The sequence below is a fragment of the Pteronotus mesoamericanus genome, unplaced genomic scaffold (genome assembly GCF_021234165.1).
Source record: "Pteronotus mesoamericanus isolate MK-2021 breed Mesoamerican mustached bat unplaced genomic scaffold, CSHL_Meso_final scaffold_651, whole genome shotgun sequence".
NCBI classification, from domain to species: Eukaryota; Metazoa; Chordata; class Mammalia; order Chiroptera; family Mormoopidae; genus Pteronotus; species Pteronotus mesoamericanus.
Genome location: NW_026555325.1, coordinates 33,534,372 through 33,560,634, shown reverse-complemented (window position 1 = coordinate 33,560,634; position 26,263 = coordinate 33,534,372). Strand labels below are relative to the sequence as shown.

The 26,263-nt window shown below is 42.3% G+C and overlaps 1 protein-coding gene across 8 annotated transcripts in view; it reads right to left on the bottom strand.

Moving 5' to 3' along the window:
- Nucleotides 1-431: 431 nt before the first annotated feature.
- The window catches only part of RAPGEF4 (Rap guanine nucleotide exchange factor 4), a 281,411-nt gene continuing 255,579 nt past the window's right edge, over nucleotides 432-26,263 (bottom strand). For 7 of the 8 annotated variants that reach the window (XM_054562621.1, XM_054562622.1, XM_054562624.1 and 4 more), the window contains 8 exons: nucleotides 24,625-24,750; nucleotides 24,029-24,207; nucleotides 20,852-20,942; nucleotides 17,000-17,050; nucleotides 16,101-16,188; nucleotides 15,625-15,689; nucleotides 4,514-4,568; nucleotides 432-1,593 (listed from right to left, as the gene is read on the bottom strand). In XM_054562621.1, coding sequence (XP_054418596.1) covers nucleotides 1,466-1,593; nucleotides 4,514-4,568; nucleotides 15,625-15,689; nucleotides 16,101-16,188; nucleotides 17,000-17,050; nucleotides 20,852-20,942; nucleotides 24,029-24,207; nucleotides 24,625-24,750 — 783 coding nt within the window. In that variant the 3' untranslated portion in view covers nucleotides 432-1,465. Of the gene's footprint in view, nucleotides 1,594-4,513; nucleotides 4,569-15,624; nucleotides 15,690-16,100; nucleotides 16,189-16,999; nucleotides 17,051-20,851; nucleotides 20,943-24,028; nucleotides 24,208-24,624; nucleotides 24,751-26,263 lie in introns of those variants that run through there. The other variant, XM_054562623.1, reaches the window with a different exon arrangement.

Below are 26,263 nucleotides of genomic sequence, written 5' to 3'. Positions count from 1 at the left end.
AAAAGAAATCAGATAGGAAATGTTACACATATAATTCTGTTTATTTCAAACAATGTCTGCATTAGTGGTTTCCAGGGACTGGGAGGAGAAGAGGATGAAGAATGACCACTAGGGGTATGAGATTTCTTTTAGGAATGGGGAGAAGGTCCTGGAATTATAACGTGGTGATGGTTGTACAACCTTGTGAATATACCAAAACCCACCGAATTGTACCTTTTACATAGGTGGCTTTTATAGTATGTGAATTTTATTTGAGTTTTAAAAATCTAGGGCCCGCTATAGCAAATAGTTATCTCTCCCATATTTGAGGAATTGAAAACACAACCATTTCTTGTCAACAATTGTATTTAATGAAGATACTAGCTGTTATTTACAGAAGATATACATACATACAATTCCTACACACTAAATGTAGCCTAACTGTGAAACCAGGAAAAAATGTACCCAAAATTACATACTAAATAAAATAAATAAAAAGTAATTATTTGGCACAATATCTATTATGTAGCAAATAAATAACTCTATACCATTGATTGAATGAACTATTTACACTCTATCTGAAAGTGCAAAACAATTGCTGAAAATTAAGATATTTGTAATAAATTTAAGTCCAGAAAATATTTTTTTTAATCAGTAACAATAATTAGCCAATAGTAAAGGTGTTTAATGCCCAGGAAAATATTTAATTTTGAAAAATGTTCTGTGCATATTGTGCTCATCTGAATTTTTTTTTTTTAATCTTAATGCTGGCAATTTTAAGAACCTTGGAGTTTCTTAGTGGAATTCTTGTATATGTAATCCTGATTTGTTAGTTTAAAAAAGTTACATTGTAAACATAAATATTATTCTATATATCATTCAGAAATTGTAGACTGGTCCTCCCTAAATTACATAAAGAGTCATAATGTTTTATAATAATATGGTCAGGTTCAATTCCTTCAGAGGTAAGACTCTAAAGATGGAAGAATACAACCTATAATGTGGATTGATACTAATTACTCAACACCTTCCAAAAACCTCATGCTCCAAATCAAGATGTTAAGTTAAAAATTATGAAACTATATGACCACTGATGTATTCAAATAAATCCCATTTTTATGTAGCATATCTCACCCTGTAAACATTCTTAGAAAAAATGTCAGGGCCTTGATATTTCTCTTGACGATGGTATTTCTACCAAACTCTTCATGTGGGTCTTATTTTATGTTTCAGCAAAGAAGATGGCACAATCGGAAAGGAAGTTGGGTGACTACTAACTGGGGACTCCTAAGCTAGAGAGTGCAAGCTTTATGCAAACAAATAATTTCTTCTCTTGTCATGACGCTGGTAAGCTGAATGCAGCCCCAATGTGTTTTTGCTTGTTTTGTAGAATTTTCTAGTGACAATACAGTCAGTAGAAGCATAAATGTCATTTTTGAAAGATTGTGGACTGAAGGCAAACCATCGTTCTGGGCACTTTAAATGTCTATGGTCGACGAGGCTCTAAACGGTGTGACAACTGTGATAAAGTTCTCTGGTTGTCAATCACATTTAATTGCCGTACATAACTCCGGACATCCTGATGGTTCTTATTAGCTTGAGCTGCATCAAGATCTGTTGAAAAAGAGAAGACTTGGCATTGCATAATGTATACAGCCTTAGGAAAGATACAGCTTTATCTTCTCCAATTACTTATTACATTTATCTTAGATTGCTGGGTTCTGTCAAGACCTTTCAACACCACCATATTCATTGAAATGTTTCCATTTGGATGGTCCATCTCCTCCCTCTCACCCTTTTCTTCCCTGGAACCGCCTATTTTGATCATTTTCCTTTGCATTGCATATTGTAAAAAAAATGTCACTAAAAAAGAAGTGAAAGCATCACCTGCTAGTCTCCGGTTATACATAACAATTGTTTTCCATACCATCCCACCTATGTCTCATACTCTGCTCTCTGCCCCTTCTGATCCAGGTGTGGACTAACGACAAAAGACCATTTTCATGAGCTCCTCACAAAAGCATTTAAACCTGGGCAGAACTGACGCCAGACAGTGAGACTAGTAAGTCCAACTCCCCTTGTTACTTGCACACAATATACAGCATTACTGCAGAAAATGTGTGTTCTTAGAGATGTCCATATCCAGGCAAAAAAAACAACTCATGGGTTGAAGTCATGGCTTCTGCTAGACCTTTGATTCTCTGATGTAACTTATTCTGAAATCCCAGTTACCATTCTATTCTCCTTCATTCCTCCGAAGATGCGAGCCACAGAGCTGATTGATTCGCCTAAAACCAGGCTGAAAGAAGAATCAAATGCTCCCAGCCCTACACGGGGAACACACATGAATGAGGAAGGCCAAATTTGACAGTGGTAAACTAGACAGGCAGGTCCCTCCGGAAGTGACCACTCATCATTTTTCTCTTTTTCTAGAGAATTGAGAAATCTGAATTTCTTCCCTGGGGATTCTCTCAATTATTAAATGGTGACATTATTATAAAATGAAAGGTTAAAAAAATGCTCAGTTTAGACCCAGCATTTCTGCTGTGGTCCTTGGGCCACCTCCGTCACATGGATCATTGGCATGGGGCTCTTAGCTAGCAGTGGGACACCAGCAATGGCCGGTCCAGAGTTTGGACTCAACCCAGAGTCCTCTCCGCCACAGCGCAGGGCTCTGCAGTCCATATGCTCTTCCTAGCGGCCCGCGCCCCTCTCAGAGGCAATGAGGACGCCATCTGCCTAAGGGCTGAGGGGAGCATTGCAGGTCTGAACACAGAAAAGCAGAGAGAAGATACAAAGGCCCCTACTTGCTCTAAGAAGAAACTCATCAGTATAATTATCACATATAAATAATGCCACAGTGTTTAATTTCCTCGCTTCTCACTGGCAGTGTACTCCACATGTACAATATACTGTAATTACATTGTACATATTCCCACAATGTTTATGAATCTATTCCTATAGCTTTATCTATAGATTGTTGACTTCAGAGCTGAGCAGCTGTTGTTTACCAGCAGTCACTGATAACTTCAACAAATGCAGCAGAGAGTTACATATATTTATAAAAATTCAGAACCCCCCCTCCCCCGGCCCTGCCATAGCTCTAGGAGAAAATGTAGGCAGATGGGGGTTTACTTCTAAAGAGGCTTATGGAACAAAACATATTTTACCGTGGTTCTTTGGTTCTTGAACCTCATTGAGAACCTCAAGGCTATGAACCCTCTTAGGCCCACAAAATTTTGTGTTCAATTTCAGGAATTTCCTAGACCTACCCCCCTGCCCCCACCTCGAAGGCCCATGGATTCTAGATTACAAACCCTTGTTGTAGACTGGCACCAACTATATATCCTCATATTCACTTGTCTAACTGCTTTATGACCAAGTCTTTATCCATATAGTAAGTTGCTAGATGAGGAGATGTGAGACACTTCAGCTCTGGCAGAGTGGTTGGTGAAGGGCAAGATTATTCTCACTTTGCAAGGATAAAAAGGTACAATCATTCGAGTTGGTTTTTTAAAGGTCTACTTGCTCCCCAAATCAAGATCATTTTTCCTAGATTATTTCTGCTGTACATTGAACAAAAGGAACATTTCGCCACTTCTGGAGTCCCATGTTAGCAAACGCTCACTGTGGCCAGTCTTATGCTAAGAAGAACAAAGAGAGCTCTGATTAATAAAATGAGATCTCTTAAGTGTCTTAGCAATGGGTCGACTGGAGGGGGTGGTCCTGGTAGCCTCACAGTCATGTTTATGTCAAATCATTGTATTGACTTAATGAGCCAAGTGACTTCAAGGAATCCATACAACGAAGCTAGCACAAAACTTTATAGGGGCCACCTTCTCACTCCCAGCCGAATTTGTGGGAGCCCAAACCTTGCCCTCCACCCAAAACCCCAGCCCAGAGGAGACAGTAGCACTGACTGGCATGCTGATCAGGTGCTATGATGCAACTTAGCTCTAAACAGTTTTAAAATTGTTATTTATTATGAGCAATAGTTTCATATTAAAGCATTGTGTTATACCAGTTTTTTGTGTTTTATATTCAGATTTAAGAAGAGCCCCTTAAATTCACCTGGGAATACTAGAAATATAATATAAATTCCTGCTATGGAACCTTTTACAAATGTGCTATACCCATTAATGAATTCATGCAACACAGCAAGAAATGATACATATTATCTTTCTCGGTTTTGAACAACAGACCTGCTTGATCAAGAGTTGATGTGAGTTTCTCAATATCAAGCAGTTGAGTCATAAAGAAAGTTGGTTTGAGGCAATCATGCCTTAGTTGTGTCTAGCCTTAATGGAAAGGGCAAATTAATTCTCTTTAAGTTCATTCTTAAAATAATAGCCTTATGGTCATTTTCTAGTTTAGCAACTAGAAAATCCTTAAACTCAGGCTCCTATCCCATGGATTTCATGGTCCAAAGTGTCTCTGACACAATCAAATATTGTCCAGACTTCTACAATGTCTCAGTAGCCTCATTTAAAAAGGATCCAATCACCATCAATCCATATGGCAGCAATGAACTTACTGAAAGGTTGGCTTCTGCAGTATCTCACTGTTCTGGCAGTATTTGCAATCATGCGCTAAAAAAGAATAAAGAGAAAAGACTGAAATGCAAGGAAGCTTAGTGTATAATCCAAGAAGGAAAACAAACCATTATTTATTTCAGCAATACCTGGGACCGTGTAAAACAGCCTGTTCTGAGGTGCTATCTGGAGGCAACTGGCTCATGTATAACCTGTTTAATCACTAGAAAGAAGCACCCCCACTCACACAGACAAGATATCTTTCAGGTGTGGAGTACCAATGGCATGATGCCATTCTGTCATTTGTTTGTTCCTCAGGACACAAAAAGCAGTCTGTTGCTGCTGAGACTACCTTACTCTGGAGGACCAGCTCTCACCTTTTGGAGGTCACTGTGAATTTGTTAAGAGAAAGGTTCACTCGTTAAGTTCCTCCAAGAAGAGGACTCAGATCAGACTGACTGAACATAGTCAAAATGTCCTACCCGTGCATTTTTCTATATGCTATGTATTACTTACCTCTTTAATTTCCAGCAAAAGTGTGTGTTTTAATGTTAATTTCCCTCCTTACTTCCTTTTTGATTATAGCACTAACACATGCACATTTAAAAAAATCAAAATATACAGAAAATGTTAAGAGCAAAGTAAACACTACTCAGAATAGCTCTGCACAGAGGAATTTTAATTAATATTTTGGTACATTTGCTTCTACTACTTTAAAACTAAATTTCTAACAGCACATTTTTCAAAAAAATTGAAGACATGTATTTTTATTGTAATTGGAATTTTTCACAGGGCACTGTGACTATCTTCGATGCGGTTTGCATCTTAAAATATTTTTTAAATGAGTGGTTATTCAAGACTATGGATGGATCATAAGGTATCCTTTGTTAATTTTGTCATTAAGTAATCTTAACTTCTTTGTAAACTTTTGTTGACATAAAGAATTATTAAGGAATCTTTTGTACTTTATTTGACTTACTTAACAAAAGAAGGAAGGAGAAAAAAAAAGGGGGGGACAGAAACATGAAGGAAAACATCAGTGAGACCTAAGCACCATTTATTGGCCAAGACATACATTTCTTGCTCATGATATTTTAATAGCAGCTGGGACCCCCAGCTTCTGTGCACTGTCTCAGAACTGCTGCTCAGATTCTAAAGGGGATCCTGCAGACATGGTGGATTAATTCTAACGCTAGTAGAAAATTGATAAGGCTCCGGCCCAGATATGAGACTTTCTAATCTCTGAGTGGCTATATAATTCCATTCCTTGCTATCTTCTTTCATGCACCCCTGGCTTACCAAAGTATCAAAAATGACTTTGAGAAAGCTTATGTAGTGTTAAAAAAATATCAACTTATTTGGCAGGACAAAAATCCCTGGAAGCATCAAAGCTTTAGAGATACGTATATGTGAACATTCATAATACTTCGCTGAATACTCCAGCTTCAAGGCCTGGGAAGCGCTGAGTGACATGTATCTGCACTGGATGATTTCTCGTATACAAAGAGGCAATCGGAAAAGTTTGAACTCCAGTTTCATAAGGGATCCTAAAAATCAGCATGTCTGTCGAACAGCATGAGAAATATATTACAAATATCTCCAAAAAACTGTAGCATACAATGTATAATTAGCCTCTGATATATGGAACCCTGAAATAAACAGTAACTATGATAATTTTCCTGCTAATTTACTTTAAGTTGTTTTTTCACTTCTCTAAAGGCTTTGCATCTAAAGGGCACAAGTATATTCCACGTAGAATTATTGTAATTCAGGTATTGAATGGAGTGTAATTACTGAAAACCCTGGGAAATGCTGCCAGTGTGCCCCTCTGAAGAATAATAAAACAATTAGTAGGGGTCAGAAACCTCTTCCTATACCATTTTCGTAGGGAGTAATTGTTCTGCTTTTTAGTTTTGAAAGCTAAAACATTTCACTCTGACTTTAGTTTTAGACAACTCTTTATAGCTACACTCTGAGGCTTCATAATTTTTAGCTCATTATGTAGTTTAAAATGTGAGAACAATTGTTTAAATCAGTAATTTCCTTCTCTGGAGTTCATTCTACCTTTCTAAATCTTTGATTAATTTTCACAATGGTTTTAATTTTGACGTATCCTTTCTAATTGGTCTCAAAGCTAACTTTGAAATGGAAATCTGGTTTCACAACAAGGTCCATTCTTTTTCTTTGGGCGGTCTGCACTGTATGTGGCAATGCGTGAACCCTCGGAAATGGTGTGAGCCCCGCGAGCTGAGCTGGCCAGTGCCTAGTTACAGAAGTCTGGCACAAGGCCAGCAAAGGGTTCACTGATCTCTTAACTCCGCCCACTTCTGCCCACCTGACACATGCAGTATTTAATATGGCACCAACAGCTACACCCAACTAGAAGGCACACTCCCAGGAGGCTGAAGGAGACTTCAAGAGTCCCCCTCTTCAACTGTCTCCAGGGTACATAATGACTTTTATCACTTGCCTACAGCTGAGGGCTTCCCACTGTTTAAATGCATGGAGGAACTCATTACCCTCTAAGGAAAGTCCTTCTCCTTTTTTTTATACTTTTCTGACTACTAGAAATGTCTTTATTGAGTCAAATTTTTTCTCCCTTTGCTTTTCACCCACTGATTCTAGTTCTGAGCTCTGCAGCCACAACAAATGCATTTAGTTCCTTTTTAGCAGAACAGTTATGCAAATGCTTGAAGACAGCTCTCATGGACATCTCCCTACCCCTAGATCTTTCCTGCTCAGCCTAAATATAGACAACTTCTTTCACAATACAAAAGAGTTTCAGGTCTCTTCTGGACGGTCTCTAGGGTGGTGACTCAGACTAAGCAAATCACAGAGTGCAGAAGGATTATTATTTTCCTCCCTTGATCTAGACGAAAGCACACATCTAAGCCCACAATTTAAAAAAAAAGTCCCATTACTGAAATCTGTTGAGCTAGCAGTGAATGAAATCTCTCCTCCTATGTCACTGAGCTGTTGCTTAGATTCAGCTTCCTTCTCTGTAAATATAGAGTTTGTTTGCTGGGCCAATGTAGACGATCTTGCATTTATCACCACTAAAAGCCATCCAGTTAAGTGTCTTTCTATCCTTTTACAGACTTAGGTTTCCCATGTAATTCATGGGTGTTCTCAGTCAAGGTTGGCAGGAACTAAGTTTGAAGAGATCTAGGCTTTATTATCCAAATTTCAAAGAAGGGATGAAGTCAAAAATTATACCCTAGGCTTCGGGGTCCTGCCAGAGCAGGTTGTCCTGCCTAGAACAGGCCAGGCAACTTCCCTGTAATGCCAGTGGGCAAATCCCCGATTACTCCAAAGCAGACCTTCTCATCTTTTTTTTTTTTTTTCCCATCTCAGCAAACCTGAGATTTATGACACGCTCTCATTAGCAAGTGGCTTGTTAAAACTGCAATTTATAATTCAGGGATAAAAGCAAGGAGAACACGCTCCTTTAGACGGTGCTCCGAGTCAGTGTGTGTGGACCGCGCGAGCCTCCCCTCTTGGTGCCGGAACTGACCCCGATGTCCCCCCCTCCCCATTAGAATCGCCCCTGCCGAGTGAGTGTGCTCATCGGACTGCCTGGAGCTTCTAACCGAGAAAACAGTCCAGACTCAGAAGGCTAGGGCTCCCCGTGGGGGTCCGCGTTTCAAGTTTCACACGGCCACCCTTCTCCTCAGGACTAATTTTAAGTATAGGCCTTTAGAGCTTATTTGCAAAAATTACTATGTTCATACAGCTCCTCACCTACAGGGCTGAGATATGGGCCCAACAGAAAGCTGATGAATTTCCCTCAGGACATAAGCTCATGGAGGGGGAAGCTCAGAGAGGAAAAATGAGGTAGCACATGAAAGACCCTATAACTACCCTCATGAAGTTCATGCTTTATTAGCTGAAAACAGAGTGACTCCAAAGCAGATGTCTCTCCTGGGGCCTGAGTTGCACAGTGACCAGGACAAAGATGCCATCCAGAGGAAGCAGAGGTCAGCTGTCCGCACTCTCCCGTGGCACAGGCAGAGGCCCTGAGGCTAATGGCCCAAACACAAATTTCCCTCCAGCTCTGAAGCAAGCGATTGCCCTTAAATCCAATGAGGTATCAGAGAGACCTCTCCTCAGACTGGGCCCTAGGTCAGGGGAGGGCAGGCAGGTCCCTGTTTACCTTTCTGTGGCACCATCCCTCAGGGACGGGGTGACCAAGCTACACCTTCACTCTTATTCAGGCGAGCTGACAGCCTACCAGGCCTTTACAGCTCACTCTAGCTTTCCTGGCCCGCTCTGTACTGACTCTGGCTCCTCATCCAAACCTCTTCTTGGCAATTCTGTCATCAGAGGAGCAGAGTTTTTGACACACTCCCATTAGCAACTGGCTTATTAAAAACAGGAATATGCAAATTGAATATACATGTGAAGAGAATGCGCTCCTTTAGAAGGCACCGTGACTCAGTGTGATGGACGTTGTGAACCCTCTCTCCACACCTAAAATGATTCTGATGTCCTCCTACCCTGTTAGAATCACCACCGTAGAGTCTGCTCATCAGGCTGCCCTGAAGGACTTTCTACCAGAAAACAGTGCACAGTCTTTTCAAGTTCAGACCGGCAGGCCCTCCAGGCAAGGCCACCATGGACGGTTCACTCCCTGGATCTCCCTCTCACAGACAGCTGCCCGCACAGCTTCTCTCTGCTTAGGCTCTGAGTCCATCCGGGAGCTGCCCCCAGACTTCAGACTTCTTCTAAATGCCTGCCCTCCGCAGTTTTCTCTTTCCTCCTGTTGCCCCTTGAGGTCCTTGCCATTCTTTGTTTTTAATGTTTGTTGGATTCCTTTTCTTATTTCTGTCTCTACTGATTTGACTTTGCCCCTGACCATGTGTCTATCAAATATATTTAGAATATCTGTCAATGATTCCACACTTGCACCATCTGATTAGTTCACTCAGACCTTCATATATTTAGGACTAGAGTTTTTTTCTACAACAAGATCTAGAAATACGTAGTCTCTCAGCTACAAAGATTGTGCCCACGATAGCCACTAAGGAGAAGTAAGTGCACTGAAAGGACCAGAGATAAAAGACAAAAAGGCCCAGGAGCTGAGGCAGGTTTCACTAAACGCATCCTTGAGGAAGAAGCCTGGGCTCTGCCCGTTGGCTATGGATCTCTACTACCCAAGAGGTGCGTGACATACAGACACACGGGTCTCATGCATGATGGTATATTGTACATGAGATGACTATGAACCATGGCAGTCCAGCCACATGCAGGGTGTTGTGCATGTCTGCACTCGGGGAAGGACAGATGTCATTAGCACCAGAGGGAGGAGAGGAGACAGAATAATGTCCAGTTAGGCACACATGGCTAAGGGAGTCACCTTGCATAAAGTGTCAGTAATGCAAAATGCTTGAAACATTCTGTGGTCAAATTTCCTAATAAAATAGAAAATACTTTGTGATTAAATCTGTGTTACATAAAGCCTTTAAAAATGTCTTAGTGTACTGTCCTATCTCACTAAGTCCAACACTGGAATGTGATTGGGTTATTCTTTAAATCAACAACTATTTTTTGTAGACTTCGATATGCCAAACACCTTTTTGGGTGCTGGAGAAATATTAGTGAACAAAACAAATGAGATACCTGGTCTAGGACATTTGCATTCTAGTGGGGAAGACAAACAATGAAGAGGCAAGAGAAGATCATCGCAGATTGTGAAATCAGCTATGAAGACAACATTATCTGTCGGGAAGTGCAGGGTATGGAGGATAGAAGAATGTTTGAAGGGTGGCCAGGGAAGACTACTCGGAGGAGCGGGTACATGAGCTGAGACCTGAATGATGAGAAGGAGCCAGGCAGGTGAAGATGAGGGGAAGGCAATTTCAGACAAAGGTAATGGCTACTGCAAATGCCCTGATGTGGGAAGGAAAAGAAAGCAGTTGGTTTTGCCAACTTGGGCTGAGTACAGTGAAGATGAAGTGTGAGAGGCTGGAGGGATGTGCACAAGAACAAGTCTAGATTGGATGATACCATGTTATTGTATTTTACATGGTTTTATTTTCTTCTGATATAGCTTCCCTTGCACTTTGTGTTTTGACATCTTTTTTCTTGTCATTGTGAACTTGTTTTTGTATTTTTGTGGTTTTTAATACTTCATGTTTTTATGTTTTATCATGTCAACTGCATATAATCTCCTAAGGATTGAGGATTACTTTTGGGATTTCTTTATGCTTCCTAGCAAAATTCTTTGCCTGGACACTTTACACATATTGTGTTGCTTTGAAATATGCCTTTTGGAAAATCTGCATTCAGCCCAGTCAGTGAATTTTATAGGAAGAAGTAAACACTCAAAGTTCTTTTATAGATTTCGATTGCATTGGAAAGGCCTGGGAATTAGGTGGATTTGAACATCGAGATTGTTACTTGGAGATTCTTTTTGCTATTGGCCCAGTGCTCTCTCCATGATCTTGTAATAGTATTATTGGTGGTAGAAAACATGTTGTGGTTAATTATGTAATGGCATGAAGGGGAACAGAGTTTGCTGCCTCAAAATATGAATCTTTGGGATATTAATTATTGTAAGGCCCAGAAGGCTCAGGAAGGACTTCCCTCTAATTGCCTAAAAGAATTTAAGATAAAAACTTGTTCCAGGAAGAAGGTATCACCAGAGGTAACGATAGTCGACCCTTGAACTTGTGGGGGTTAGGGATGCTGACCCTGTGCCGCAGAAAATCTGCGTATAGATTTTGACTCCCTCTGAACTTAACTATTGTTGTCCAGTAGTATGCAAGGGATTGGCTCCAGAACCCATGTTGATGCCCAAGTCCAAGGATGCTCAAGTCCCTTATATAAAAATGATGCAGGACAATGTATCCAATCAGCCCTCTACATCCACAGAATCCCAACTGCGGATCAGAAATACTTTTTTAACCTGTGGCTGGTTGAACCCATTGATAGAAACCTGGGGCTTCGAAGGGCAGACTGCATGTTTATTGTAAAAAATGTCCATATATAAGTAGACCTGCACAGTTTAAACCCAGGTTGTTCAGGTGTCAAAAGTACAATTTAACCTGAACTAGGTAGATACACAGGGAGGAACTTCACATGGTCCCTTTGATCAAAGTCCTCTCTGTCCCACTGTTTCTAGATGTCCCAGCAAATACTTGTTTACTAAACATTAACTCTTTTCATCTCCCTGTGAATTGCTTTACTTCCTTTTGAAGTCCCAGACCCTTGCTTCACTCTCCTTAGCCAGGATGATACACACACACACACACACACACACACACACACACGCACGCACACACGCACACGCACACACACACACACACACCCCCACACTATTTTGCTTTACTGTGTTTGGAATTCTTCATGCTAATGTGTATAATTCCTGTATGTATATATTAAATTTGATTTCTTCCTGGTAATCTACCTCTTGTCACTTCAATTATTCCACCAGCCATAAGTGTCAAGAGGAGAAGGGGTAATTTTCCCTTCCCCCACAATACAAAAATAAAGGGATTCAAAACATTTCTATGCCATCATGAATTTGCTTCTGTTAATGTTTCCAGAAGTACAGAAGTTGGCCTCACGCGTCTCATTCCAAATAAAATGACTACCTTAAAATAATGTCCCTAAATAAATACACCTAAACATGGGTGCGTCTGAAACAGAACCAGCCTCCTCATGCAGGAGCAAAGGTGGCCGGTGGCCGTCAGCAGGCTTCCTGCAGCAGGGCAGTGGCAGCCAGCCAGCGCGTTAGCCTCTGATCCCACTCGTCTCCCTCCTCAATGGTATAAATATTCATGGATGCCATAGACAGCTACAAAGGGCTTTATTCAAACAGTGTTTTGAATACTCCTTTATGTTCCCCCCAAATAAAAGAATGCCTGCTTTTTTTTTTTGCATGAGGATCAGAGTGTGAACTCTCTTTTGTTCATACTCATAAATCCTGAAATCCAATATGCAACAAATTCTCTAATCCTCATTTCATACCTCAAGGATGAAGAGGTTCAAAATAAAAATACTTAGGGTTGGCACGGCAGTTTGCCCTGACTGCAATGCTGCCACCCAGAAAGGGCATCTGTGTTCCTGGCCACCCCGGTGACTTCTGCCCCTGGCAAGGGCTCTCCTTCTGGGGATACAGCCTACCAGCCCCACAAAGGCTGCTGGCTCTGCTAGTCGCCTTGGCCTTGCTGACAATTGACTGGGAAGCAGCATGAACATCAGCCTGTAAAGGGAGGTGATTCCTTCCCTAGGACACACAGTAATAACAGCAGCCGCTAGTGGGACTTGTCAGTGGTAGTGGTGGCGATGTGGGGGCTGGGGTGGGCTAATTTATTGAGAGAAGGAGTTGGAAAGTTGACAACAAGTGCCAGGTTGGTCAAAGCCAGGTTTTAAAAAAAATAATCAAATCTTTTAAAAATTCTATTTCATTTTCCAGTAACGCCTAAATCATGGAAGGGCAATTGTAAAATTAAACATTGTCACGATATGATTTACCAAATGAAATAAAAGTTATAGTTGCTGGAGCAGAGAACTAACAGTACTCTTTCTGTATCCTTTCTCTCTTTCTCTGTCATAGAACCCCCTAATTTTTAGTGGGGCACGTGGATACCCCAAATAAGGGCTGCATATTCTACCTTTCCTTCCATGGGACTAGGTTTCTGGCCAGCAAAATGGAGCCAAGGGATGAGTGCAACAGCAGGTCATATCCTTACAGGGAAGAAGCCTGTCTCTGCCTCTTCCCCTTCCCCTTCCCTCCGGGTGGAAAGGGGCTCTGGTGGGTCCACCACCTTGGACCACGTGGAAGGAAGGTGAAATGGCAAGAGAGAAGCCTGGAACCTTGGCTGCTTCCTGGAGGAGAGCTACCATGCTGGTTGAACTTTAAAGTGAGAAAGAAATACACTTATCTTGCTTAAGTCATTGTGAATTTAGGTTTCTGTTATTGCAGCTGAACTGTTATCATAGCCATCGAGCAGCTTTTAAGCAAAAGTGGACTCTTTCTGAAAACAGGGTGTAAAGGACCTCTCGCCTCACTGCTACGCATGTGAGAACCCACTGCTGTGGGCATGAAGTGCAGCAGTTGGGGAGGGAACTCTCTTAATACAGCCTTGATTTTGCCTTTGGGGGTTCTGAGTGCAACACCAATATCTACAGACCCAGATGAAACAACTTTCATCCTCCTTGATGGATAATTTTACTGTTATTTTTTTTCCTGTTTAGTTTACTTGAATGATCAAAAGTTCTAAAAGGCTCAGCCAAAACTCTTTAGGAAACTCTGACTTCTACGCCTCTGTGCACATGTATATTTTATAGTCAAATGGCTGGCAGAGTCATCCCTCGGTATGCGTTTCTGCCTAAGTGATCCAGAAGGCTCCTTACCTATTTTCTAAATCTTTCATTTCTGAAAAACAGGTTTTCTTTTGAGAAATCAGGGAAATATGTTTAATTCTCCATACTAAGAAGTGAATAATTTTTTTTGTTTACTTTTTTAAAAAAGATTTTATTTATTCATTTTTAGAGAGGGAAGAGAAGTGAATAATTTTTTTTGTTTTTTACTTTTTTAAAAAAAGATTTTACTTATTCATTTTTAGAGAGGGAAGAGAGGGAGAAAGAGAGGGAGAGAAACATCAATGTGTGGTTGCATTTCGTGCGCCCCCTGCTGGGGACCTGGCCTGCAACCCAGGCATGTGCCCTACACTGGGAATTGAACTGGTGATTCTTTGGTTCACAGGCAGGCACTTAATCCACTGAGCCACACCAGCTAGGACTGGTTTGTTGTTGTTGTTGTTTTTTAACTTAAAGAATTATTAAACTGACACAGTAATGGAGGAGACGCTCATGCCCTTGGGGGGAGGGGAGTAGAGGAGGGGAAGACTGCTGAGAAAATATTTGCCCTCTAGTGTACAGTGTCTTTGAGGAGCGTGGACTCATGTGCTATTTCTTAGGAAGCTTAAGACATGGGAACCTAGTGCCCAGAAATTGCTGCATTTCTTTGTTGGACTGGACTTTGCAATGAACTCATTTCCAAAGCTGAATGGTGTAAGCCTTATAAAATTACTGTAGGATGTTTCAAATTCTCCGGGTGTCATATAGGTTCAAGAAACAAGTAGAACAGTTTTCTGATAAGACTTTGATAGCACTGTATGGCTTCTAGGAATACTTATGTATCTGGACCCATCAATAGTTTCCAGGGATAGATGAGGCAGGCACGATCCCCATTTTCTCTTTGGGAAACTAACCCGCAGAGAAGGTACAGCTGCAAAGGGACGAAGCTGAGAACTGAACTTCATGTGTCCTGCACTCCAAGGACTGAGCTTCTGCTGCAAGAACCACAGTCACCTCTGCAAACCATGGCCCTGGGCAGATGGTTACCCACACGTACAACACTGTAACAACGCATCCATCCAGGCTTCAGCCAAAGGGTTTAGAAGACAATGGAGCACTCTGTTAACATGCACTATGTGGCTAAATAAAGGTTCTGGCTTAGCAGAAGTAAAGAAAATAAACTGCAAAGTAACTAATGCCACATTAACACAGCATTTCCCCCCCCCAGATGGGGTGGGGGTGGGGGGCTGGCAAATGCTGAACAGGTACCAGTTCCCTATCTGTTACTTGTAAAAATTTTGGTTTTAGATATGCAGATTTTCAACTCCCCTCTCTGAACTTGGGTGAACTTCATTGGGATAAACAATACACATTTACATGACTAGTCCATAATGAGGGAGGGCCGTAGAGTTGTCTTTTCCCTCCATGCATGAAAGTCAGGCTCAGTGGATAAACATTTCAAAGGCACCCTGCCGCAGTCTAGCACTACAAGTCTTACAACAAGACAACAACACACAAGTCACTCTGGAGCATCGTGCATTTAGTAACAGGCAGCCAAGGACCAGGCCCTGGGCGGCATAACAGCCAGCTGCTGGCGGGGCTGCAGCGCAACTCCCCGTTGGGCCTCACAAAAGGGAGCTGGCAGGCCGAGCCGGGGAGCCAACTGGAGCCACATAGTTCAAAGCTCCGTGACGCGTAACTACCTTTTTAACATGGCAGCATATCTGAAAATTATTTTTTATTAGTACAAATGCAAATTTTATTTCTAAAAAATCTATTGTGGTTAAGGTTATAATACCGCACGTACCATTTTTTCAAAGTTTACTAGATTGTCAGTGAACGTCTTGTTCCCCTCATGAGTAAATGTCATATCTGCAAAGAAATCAAAGTTACATTCTAATCACTAACAGAAATATGTCATACTAAGAAATCACAATAGCACCATTAGCTTATGCTGGAGGATTTGCATAATACTGCAGTTGAAAAAAGCTGACAATAGTTCCTTTTATGTTGGGTGTTTAACTTTCTAACACACTCTACCTGAGGTTAGTAAAATTTCCCAATTAACCCTCTGTTTTACTCTCAAGTCTTCCAAATTGTGGATTCCTGCTCCTCCAGGCACCTTCCCAACCCTTTCAGGAAAGTCAGGGCTGAGGGGAGATGATGAAAAAGGTGGAAGGATGGGATCACTCTTCCCAAAAAGATCAGGCTGATGAGGCTCTTGTTCATTTCCTTCCCAGCACACTCATCACTGGCTTGGCCTGTGCGTTTTCTCAGAATTACCTTTGATGAGCAAAGGCATGAAGGGGATGAGAGGAGGCTCCAGCTTAGCTACTGTCAGCCTGTAGGCCCTGTGGTTTCTTGAAGGATCCTTCGGGGAAACAGAGGCTGATTAACAATTAATGACACATATCCCACCCCCTTTACTTCCTAACACGCCCAGCCTTGTCATCCCACAATCAGCTAGTTTGGAATCAAGTGTAGCTACAAAAGAAAGGTAGACTTCGCTAAGCAAATTGATTTGTGTTTTAAAACAATTTTATGTGCCATGAAGATAATTTGCTTTTTGTTTCCTTTCTTGTTTGAAAGGGAGATTTGCCTATGGAGAACAAGGGGAGAGATTCCTTTGATAGCAGATATAAAACATGTAAAACAAACAGCAGCCACAAGATTCCCTTCCCCCGAAGCCCAGCTCCTTCCTGGGAGCCGGCCCGGTGCCCACTGCCCGCTGCCGCTGCCCGCTGCCCGCTGCCTGGCTCCGCAGGCCCCCACTCGCCCTCCCTAACCCGTCACTCCGGCCACGTCCCCCTCCCCCACCCTCACTCCTTTTTCTGTCTGTTAACACCTCCCAGCCAGTGGGGAGAGACGATTTTGGCAAGCCAAGAAAAATGCAGCTTCCAACGCACAGTCAACCTGTGCTGGATGGAAAGGATCCTATTACACTGCTTTTCTTAGTTACACAAATTGACCTTATGTGGGACATAAGTCCTCTTTAAGTTAGTTCCTGAGGGCGTCATTCATTAGTCAGACATGCTTGTTTTAGCAGCACTAAAACGGGATCATAAACTTCTTAAAGTCATACAAGGACAGATAAAATTTCTGAAATGAGGACCTCAATTCAGCTAATCAGAAATTGGATTAATACGGACAGTGAACAGGATAAAGGAGCCACTGTCACTTACCATTAAACTTTCAAACTCCGCATAGAACTTCTTGAACTTGCTTGGCAGTTTCTGTTAATGAAATGAAAATGCCACATTTATATGTCAGGTTCAATATCGAGGTATGTATCAGGTGTTACCATTTCTAAGGGAAATGTATTTCTTTCGGCTCTTAATCAAGCACCCCTAGGACAGGCCAGACTGTAATCTGTCTTGTCATTTGAGGATAATCTTCTGGAATATAAAGAATTAACCTTTTAAAAGTCTTAATCTAGCCCTGACCAGGTGGCTCAGATGGTTGGAGTGTCATCCTGTACACCAAAAGGTCACAGGTTCGATCCCTGGTCAGGACACATACCTAGGTCGTATGGGTTTGATTCCTGGTCAGCGCATGTACGAGAGGCAACTGATCGATGTTTCTCTGACACTTATGTTTTTCTCTCCCTCTCTCCTTCTCTCTCTCTCTTCCTCTCTCTCTAAAATCAATAAACATAACCTGGCGTGATGGTTGGAAAAAACAAGGCAACTTAGTTGAGCCAAAAGTTACTATGGATGCTTTGGTCTTCCTGCTCTATAATGTCTTCTGAAATGGATTATTCATAAAGAGGACTACATCCCCAGGTTACAAATGTTTTGGAATCAAACTCTCTGATTCCCACAATTAGGAATTTAGACCAGAGAATATTAGGATTAAAAGTTTAAAAATTGTTCTATTTTAACCCTTCTCCTGTACACTGCAAGCTACATGAGAACAGGGATTTTTTAATCAGTTTCATTTATTGCTATACCTTCAGTGCCAAACTGCCAGGAACACAGTAGGTGTTCAATAAATATTTATTTGGCTAGACTAAACCTTTATTTCATAGATGGAAGAAATTGAGTCTCACAGTTTAAGCAAAATGCCCAAAGTCACATAGCTGATTATGGCCGTAGCCTGTGCAATTCACATCACTTGCTTCCTTTTCTATTGCCTCTCTTATATGCTCTGTGCTCCTCTACACAAGCATTTCTCCCCCATCTTTCTCTGCCCTGCTATAAAACAAAAATTGGCAGTTCCATCAATTTAGTAATTTTCTTATGTTTATGTTTTGGCATGCTATTCAACACCACTGTCTGTACCCTCCTACCTATACCAGTAGGTCAGTACTGAAACATCTTTTAATCTGTGGGTCTCGGTTGGCTTAGGTTCTAAGCTTTCAGTAAAGCTGAGCTTTTCCCTTCTGACTGCACCACACTGAAAGAAAGCAGTGTGACACGTTTCCCACCCTGAGACTCTGGAAGCATCGCCCGAATCCTGGGCCTCAGAGATTCCCAGGTCAGCTCCGCTTTGCGATGTCAACAACCGATTTACGAATTAGGCCTCTGCCACCCACAGAAAAACTCCTTTCTTCTTCCCCCTCATATCAGAATCCATTTATCTATTTAAATATCCCCGCTTAAACATTGTACAATATCTTATTTTGTTTCTAGGAAGCCAAATTCATAGTCCTAGCACCTATTTTCAAGTTGGGTTTCAGGGGAGCTCTATATCCTTGCTTAGAGGGGATGTTCAAAGGCGTGAAAGCTGGAGGGGCATCAAGAGGTGTAAGGACGAGGATCTCCTCCCACACAGAGTATCCAAATCATCACGTTAGGAGACAACTTTTCATGCACACAGACCATTTTAAGAATGAGGAGTGAATCACATTTTTGGTTAGATCTGTCGCACTAGTTCTCTTTCTTGACTTAGCTGGCTTTTGGGTCAAAGGCAGGAGGGCATATGGTGATAAAACCATACTTCCAGAGCAGTGGTTCTCAACTGGGGGCAATTTTGCACCACTGCCTCGCCGCCACCCCCAGGGAATATTTGATAATGTCTGCAGACATTTGTTTTGGTCACTGGGGTGGGATGAGGTGACGGGTGCTGCTGGTACAGAAAGGTAGAGGCAAGGGATACTGCTAAGTACCCTGCAATGCACGGGAAGCCTCCACGCCAGGAATGTCCCCACCCCAAATGTCAGTCCTGCTGGGACCAAGGATGTGCTCCAGGTTGTCACTCCCGTTTGCTTTATTTCAGATCGGTCTGTCCCTTCTATTTTGATCCATTTCCTTTGCCGCGTGGTTGAACTTGCTTTTCTGTTCTGTTTGTGGACAGTTTCATATGGGTCTGTGGTTCCTGGAGGCCAGGCACCATTTCCCACGCGGCTGCCAGGGCCACAGGGTGCTCGCCGGAGCCGCACGGGCTGCCCTGGGGAGACACTTGGCAGGTGCATGGAGGGAAACCAAAATCAAAGATCTTTCTACCACGCAATATAATTATATTTACCTTAAAAAATAAAGGCTTATAAATGATGAAAGGTTAATCTTCTCTTTTTAGCAACACTCAAGGATGAAAAGAGAAGCCCACAGAATGATGGATGCTTGCCTGTTCCCATGAGATTGAGGACCCATCAGTTAACTCTCTGCTTTGCTGACAGCACCCGCCTCCCCCACAGGCAGCCTCCATTCTCCTCTTGAGACCGGGAGAGGGGACTCACATTGTGGTGCCCACATGCTGCATCCTTAATTTCTGGCTGCTGCCCTGTGGTACCTACACCGGGCCTTCCTGGGCCCCTGTGAGGCTTTATATGTCTTTAATTATCGCAACCAACTCATATGGACTCTTGGGGGGCAGGCAGGGGGATCAGAAGATGGAAACAGGTTGGAGAAAGCAGATTATCTGAGAGGAAACCCTAGGTCCTCAGAGATTCCTAGAGCCGTGGGCTCAGGACAGGTGAGCCTGCATTATGGCTCCATTGCTCAGCGGCGTTGGCAGCACTAACCCTGTCCTTTCGCCAGGTAGCAGATGGTACAGCTGCGCGGCCTGTGGGCCTCACCAATTCCCTCATTCCTATATTCAGGGGATGAGCTGCTGCGTGCTGCATCTGCCTGGAATTTTAAGAGAAAACCCAGGCAGAAGGACTTGTGAGGACCTGCCCTATAAACAATGTTTCCCTTGAAGAAAACAGTTTCAAGAGGGACTGAAAGAAAGGTTTCAGGGAAACATTTAGAAGTGCGAACAGCTGCCTTCAGCATTGCACATTAAGTCTGTTATCTCCTTCTTGCCCTCTTTCTGTGTCCCACTTACACATACTTTTTATTTTTAGTAAGAGTCTATTTTTATGTGTATGTTCTATTAGAGGTTAGTATTTCTTTGACTATATACCACAGGTATATAGTCCAGCACATTTTCGGTACTTAGCTAATGAAAAATGAAGATGTTCTCTAGCACAAATGACTATCAACAAATTACTCATCACATTTGCTACAGAAATTCATAACATGCCTGCATAACTTTTGCCCCAAACTGACCGCTAGCCAACTGCTGTTCCTCCATACACAGAGAGGCCTGCCAGGCAGTTAAGAGATACTTGCTGGGCTAAACAGTTGGCCTTCTAGCAAATTCTCCCAGAAGCAAAATGACTACTTGTGGCGGGGCGCGAGTGAGGGGGGGGGAGGATCTTCCGTCCTCTCTTAATTATAGATAAGGTTTATTGCAAAAGCAATAAGCAGACATTCCAGAAAACAATGGAATCTGTGAACAAAGCCTTTGAAATCATCCAAGCAGTGTTGTAGATTCACATTACACCTAGGAACTAGACTTATTATTATTTACATTGTAGAGGCCAAGAAGCGGAAACTCCCTCCATCCCCTAAACAAGAAAGGGACAATACCTTTTTTAATTCCTACTCTGAGGCAACTGGAAAAAGAAGGCAGGTCACCTCCCTCCAAGTGTCCCATCTTTTCCATTGTGACACGAGTGTGAGTGATATTTCTATACAAAAAGCTCACTGGTGTGCCTGGGTTTTTATTCTTAAGGCGACATTCACAGCTGGATCTCCGCAGAAGCTTACCTCCCACGTTAGTGCCAAGCGGCTCACAGCGACGTTGCTTAGTCCCATGACGATGGCAAAAAAGGAATTCAGGTTTTTGTACTCCTTACAGCTGAAAAGCAAGAGGCGCGTGTGTGAGTAAAGTGCCACTTTGAGTGAGATTTTAAAAAACTGGAGTTCTATTTTCTCATAGTCATTAACATTCGTCAGGACTCCTTTATGAGAACAGACAGTGATAGATTTAATGCGCTGTGTAAGTTCCACTTGGGTGGCCACGTTCTGCTGTTTGATTTCTCACTGTAATTTTGGAACGGTGATGGTTCGAGCCAGCTCAGTCCAGGTTTGGAGAAGGAACTTAAAGGCACCTACCCTAGGGATTGCTATTTTGACCCTGAAGTTTGCTAAAAGCCTCTGAGACCTGAGGGAAACATCTCAAGGGATGGGAAGTGAGAAAGCAAATGCCCTTGACCAAAGGCCAGACTTTTAGCCTGAAGCTGGGCGCCTCCCATGGCAGCTCAAGAGGCAACAAGGAAATCACATGGCCGAAGAACCATGACTTTGACCTGCCATGTAAATGCTTCTAATTTATTGAAAAATATCAATTTACAAGTGATGAACTCTATGGACTCAAGGAGTTTTAAAGCTGAGAAACAAGCCTAAGCAATTGACCCTCCCCAAAAAAGAACCTTATTTTCTCTCTGTTTTACTGATGTTAGTGAAGTTGATCATTTTGAATCTGTACTTATGCCTCTATGAGCTTTTATAAATATATATATTTGGGGATAAGAATATTATGGAACAAGACCAAGGATTCTTATTATAATGGCAATATTTAGCTTAGGCACTTGGATTAATTTAAAAAAAGGGGGGGACTCCCCAACTTCACACCAGTTCCTTGAGAAGGGAAAGAATAATTCATTTTGCAGGAAGTGCACATCCTTTACCCCAAATCAATGTGGTTTTCTAAACTGACTATGTCATAATTAAATCCTATTTGGATTAACATTTTTGTAAAAGCCTAATTAACTTGTTGCATTTGCTGCCCCTCTTCTTGCAAAAGGAGCGATGAGTGATGCTTAAACGGTCTTTGTGGAAATGGGAAAACAGATTTTGGCAAACGCTCTAGTGTATCAGAGCCCACCAGTGAAAAAGCAAGCACAGCCTTTGCTGTGCGAGGACAGTGGCTCTCAGGACAGGAGCTGAAAGCAATTTCAGAGCCCCCCGGGGCTGAAGGCAGTGGGTGTGATCACGTACACGTTCGCCTTTGTCCTGTCTATATGATTTTAAATGACAACATGCAGGACCACAGACTTGCCTTTCTGGTCACTGCTCTGATTACTGTGACCAACCAACTTTATCACCCTAAGTAAGTCATGAAATTTCACTATGCTTCAGTCTGTTCCTCTGTCAAAGGGGATGGTAACATTTGGACTCCCAACTTCACAAAGTTCTGGGCAGGTCAAAGAGCTTGAACAGAATATGTTGAAGTTCCTAACAACACCAGACAACACATGTCATGCCAATGGGATTAGATCTCAGTTTCATAGATCTTGGCTTATGAAAGTGCAATCTTCTCCAGCTGGGCATGTAAACACTGTCACTGTAGGACAGAAGGGATTAATAATGGTTAAATAACATAAAGCAATTAATACCAAAGGCCAAATCCACCTAGTCACTTACATAATCAGCAGGAAGAGAGATAGGAAAGGCAAAAATATTTTAAAAGTTCCTGAGATCTTGAAAGGCTCTCCTGTGTTGCCTTTGTACAACAACAGGACTGGGCCGCCACAGTTTCCTGATCTCCCCTGTTCGTGAGCAGATTACCTCCCTTGTCCCCTTGTGGCACTTTGCACTGCCTGGCTGAGGTGAAGAGGGGACGTGCTCCTCGTAATGGGAAGGCACGTATTGTCAGTTTCCATAACCATCTCCTTCCAAACAGGTGAAGGCACAACAGTACTATTCAGGCTCCCAGAGAAAGTGGCTACACTCTGAACCAGAAATTCATAAGCAACGTTTTACCAAATCTGTCTTCAAAAGGGCAGCTTTTCCAAGTTAAGAGAACCAGCATTTGAATCTAAGGGATTTGGCTATCCTGTGGAATCCTCAGATTTTTGGCAAAAAATTCAAAGCATTTGGCAAGCCGATATACATACAATGTCAAGCAGTATTTACTTCTTTGTTTAGCTCTGGAAATCAGACTCTATACAGGACATAAATCATTTGGCTCAAGAGTTGCCTAGCAAGGATCACGTCTGCTCCCCACGTTCCTGTGCTCCAGCTCCCTACTTTTAGAAAGGAAAGAAGTCTCCCAGCCATGGGCTGCATTTAGCATTTTATTTTTAGCACTGTGGTGATACCAAAAACATGGGCGTAAACAGGAGGTTGTCAGGCATATCTAAACAACAGAAGATTAAATTCATGTTAGGGAGAACTCTAACTGGCCTCTGCAGTAAATAAATTGTTTCCCATTTAGTGCTGTTAAATAGAATATTTATAAGATGCTCGCTTTTTCTGATGTTTATGGAGATGATTTTCATGTTCCAGGTTAGATTGCCATTATGCATTTTACCGATTTTATTTTGGCTGAGTTGGGTGTGCTGTTGTACATGCATGTTCCCACTGCCCTCTACTGGTGAGAATGTGTCATGTTGGACATTGACTTCAAGAGTCTCCTAAAACAGAACTCTGTACAGCAGAACTTTGTTGAAAGGCTCTTCCAAGTGTCCAAACTTTCGGTGTCTCTGGGCCACACTGAAAGAAGAAGAATTGTCTTGGGCCACACATTAAATACACGATCACTAACGAAAACAAAAAATACTCATAATGTTTTAAATAAATTTACAGTTTTGTGTTGGGCCACATTCACAGCCATCCTGGGCCGCATACAGCCCACGGGCTGTGGGTTGGACAACCCTGCCTGAAGGAGGCACAGACTTTGAGTAGTTGAGCAAAAAGAGGTCACTATTTTGGCTCCAGTACTGATGCTGCAAGATGTTAATTTATATAATGGTGTCAAATATTATAGAAACTAGACAAAATTAATCTTTTACTAGAGTGCAGTTATTCTTAAACCCCTGTGGTTGGCCTTTGTGCACAAGGAGACCCTGTATCTTGCTTTTCTTTCTAAGGTGTAGTCTGAGAGAACAAAATGAAAATGCAGCTCAAATACTTTTCTCTCCCCAAGCTAATGATACTTACTGTGCTGCTATCTTAATGAATTTTTTTAAGAGCTGAACACGCTTGTTGGGCTGGGAACAAAGGCAAATCTCAGTGGCAACCCAAAACTGAATTTCATTAAATCTCCTCAGGAACAAATCCAAGTTTGCTGTGGTCTTTTTAAAATTATGCCTTCCAAATGTGTGATAGATTAGCTCCAGCTAGAAAAGAAAGGAAAACAATTTCACTTCTTTGTTTTTCAATCAAAACACCAGCGAGGCCTCCCTATTTGTTAACACAAATCGACGGTGGTCAGCAAATGCAAATACAATCACTGACCAGGATTCTACTTGTACTCTAGGTCTGAAGAGCTTCATTGAGGCTTATTAAATATATTAACAACAAACTAGGTGCTGTTGGCTTAGTATACTCAGGAAGACATAGCTTACTGTAAATCATAAAGATGTTTCTCTAACACTCAAAGACTTTGACAGGCTTTATTAATAAACTCGATATTTTAAAAAGATCATGTGGTTTCCATATTGCAGCACGTCTTAACATTTGCAGCTGAGCAATGCCAGCAGGCTTCATCCAGAATTGCTGTGGTACCTACTAATGCTCTCAATCAAGCAGCTTACCTCATGCACACAGTTGAAGAGTTCCCAATCATAAATTGTCATCTGGTATGCTAAATCTTTCGAGCTCATCAGTTCAAAAGTTCCCACTGTTCCAACAGTTGGGCCTTCCTGTTCTGGCAAGGGAGTCTATGAATAATCATGCAAAAATATATCAGAATCTCAAAACAGACAAGCACTTAATGCTGACTGCTTTAAGGAGTTGCTGAGGGGAAAGGATTCTGGAAATGCTTTTGGGAATATTTTGAAACTTTGATTTTACCCAGGGGAAAAAGATGCCTTCCCTCTTAATGCTCACTTGCTTTGGTGCCAACTTTATAATCATCATCACTATAATCAATTCCACTGCCTGAAAAACGTGGACCGTGACAAATAAGATTCAGAGAAGAGTGACCTGTGGAGGTTCTCTCCTGCCTGGGCCTGGGAGCTCCCTGGAAACAATTTCTTTTCTCTAGTAAAGATGTAAGAAGTCCTTGGAGGCTTTTTCCTCCCATTTCCCAGAGAAGCTGTTCCAAAGCAGGCATGGCAGTTTGCGATGGTGAGCCACAGGGCTAATTAATTACTACTGACTCTGTCGGGGCAGCTGACTGTGGTCAAGTTGCCACATCTTCATCTCTTGTAACACATTGCCTGGGGTTATTGGGTGACAGGGCCCTGTGTACTGCGATTCATCTGCTCTCTGGAAGGTGTTAAGAATGATTTTCACATGGTCATGATGTTTGGGTGCGGCCCAGAAAACCAAACTCTACTCCTCTCTGGAAGACCCTCAGAACGTTCCATCCGACTGACTTCATTTTGTTTTTGGAGGAACGATTTACAGTGCTTTCCTTTGTCATCAATGATTTACATACACTGGAAATTTATGTATAAAATATTAATACCTATCTAGCTTTATGTACAAAGTTACAAAAGTCACATAAATTGAACAAGAACTCCCCTACTATCATGGATACCATATTTGGATAGTCAGCATTTATATTGGAAGTACTAATACTATACAAGTTGTACCATCATTGTTATTATCATCCCCCAAAATGGTCACGTTCTATAATTGCCCACTGAATTCTGGGCACTAAAGAAATAACACGTTCGGGATGTAGGGGGTCCCTGCCTTTGAGAGTCGGCAGCCTGAGAGAGGAGTCAGCCCTGGAGAGCAAGGACCGCACTGCACACCAGCAAAGAGTCAACTGCTGGCATTCTCTTGCATGTATGAAGGGGCAGACAAAGGGACCAACACACTCCTGACTCTTGGACACACAGATAAACAGGTGGGGAGACATGAACGGGCTTCTGGAGGGTTCGTGGGCATTTGGAATAAGGTTTGGCCTGAAGAGGTTCTCAGAAAAAGAAGCTGGGCTTTGAAAGAGGAAGCAGACAAACTCTGGGTGGGTTAGAACAGCAAGGATTTCTCTGAGCCACCAGGACGGCTTGCTATAGGTTAAAAGGTGGCAAGAGGGGCATGAAGGTGGGGACGCTATCGTTAGCCTTGTTTGGCAGGAGCACAGGGCTCAGGGGCAGCAAGTGGCCAGCATGGCCAGCTTTTAGAAAGCCTCTGAGTGTCAGAGGAGGAGTGGGGGGTTTGCAATAGACTCGGTTAGTGCCAGCTTCACAGAGTAACAGATTCTATATCTGAACCGCACTC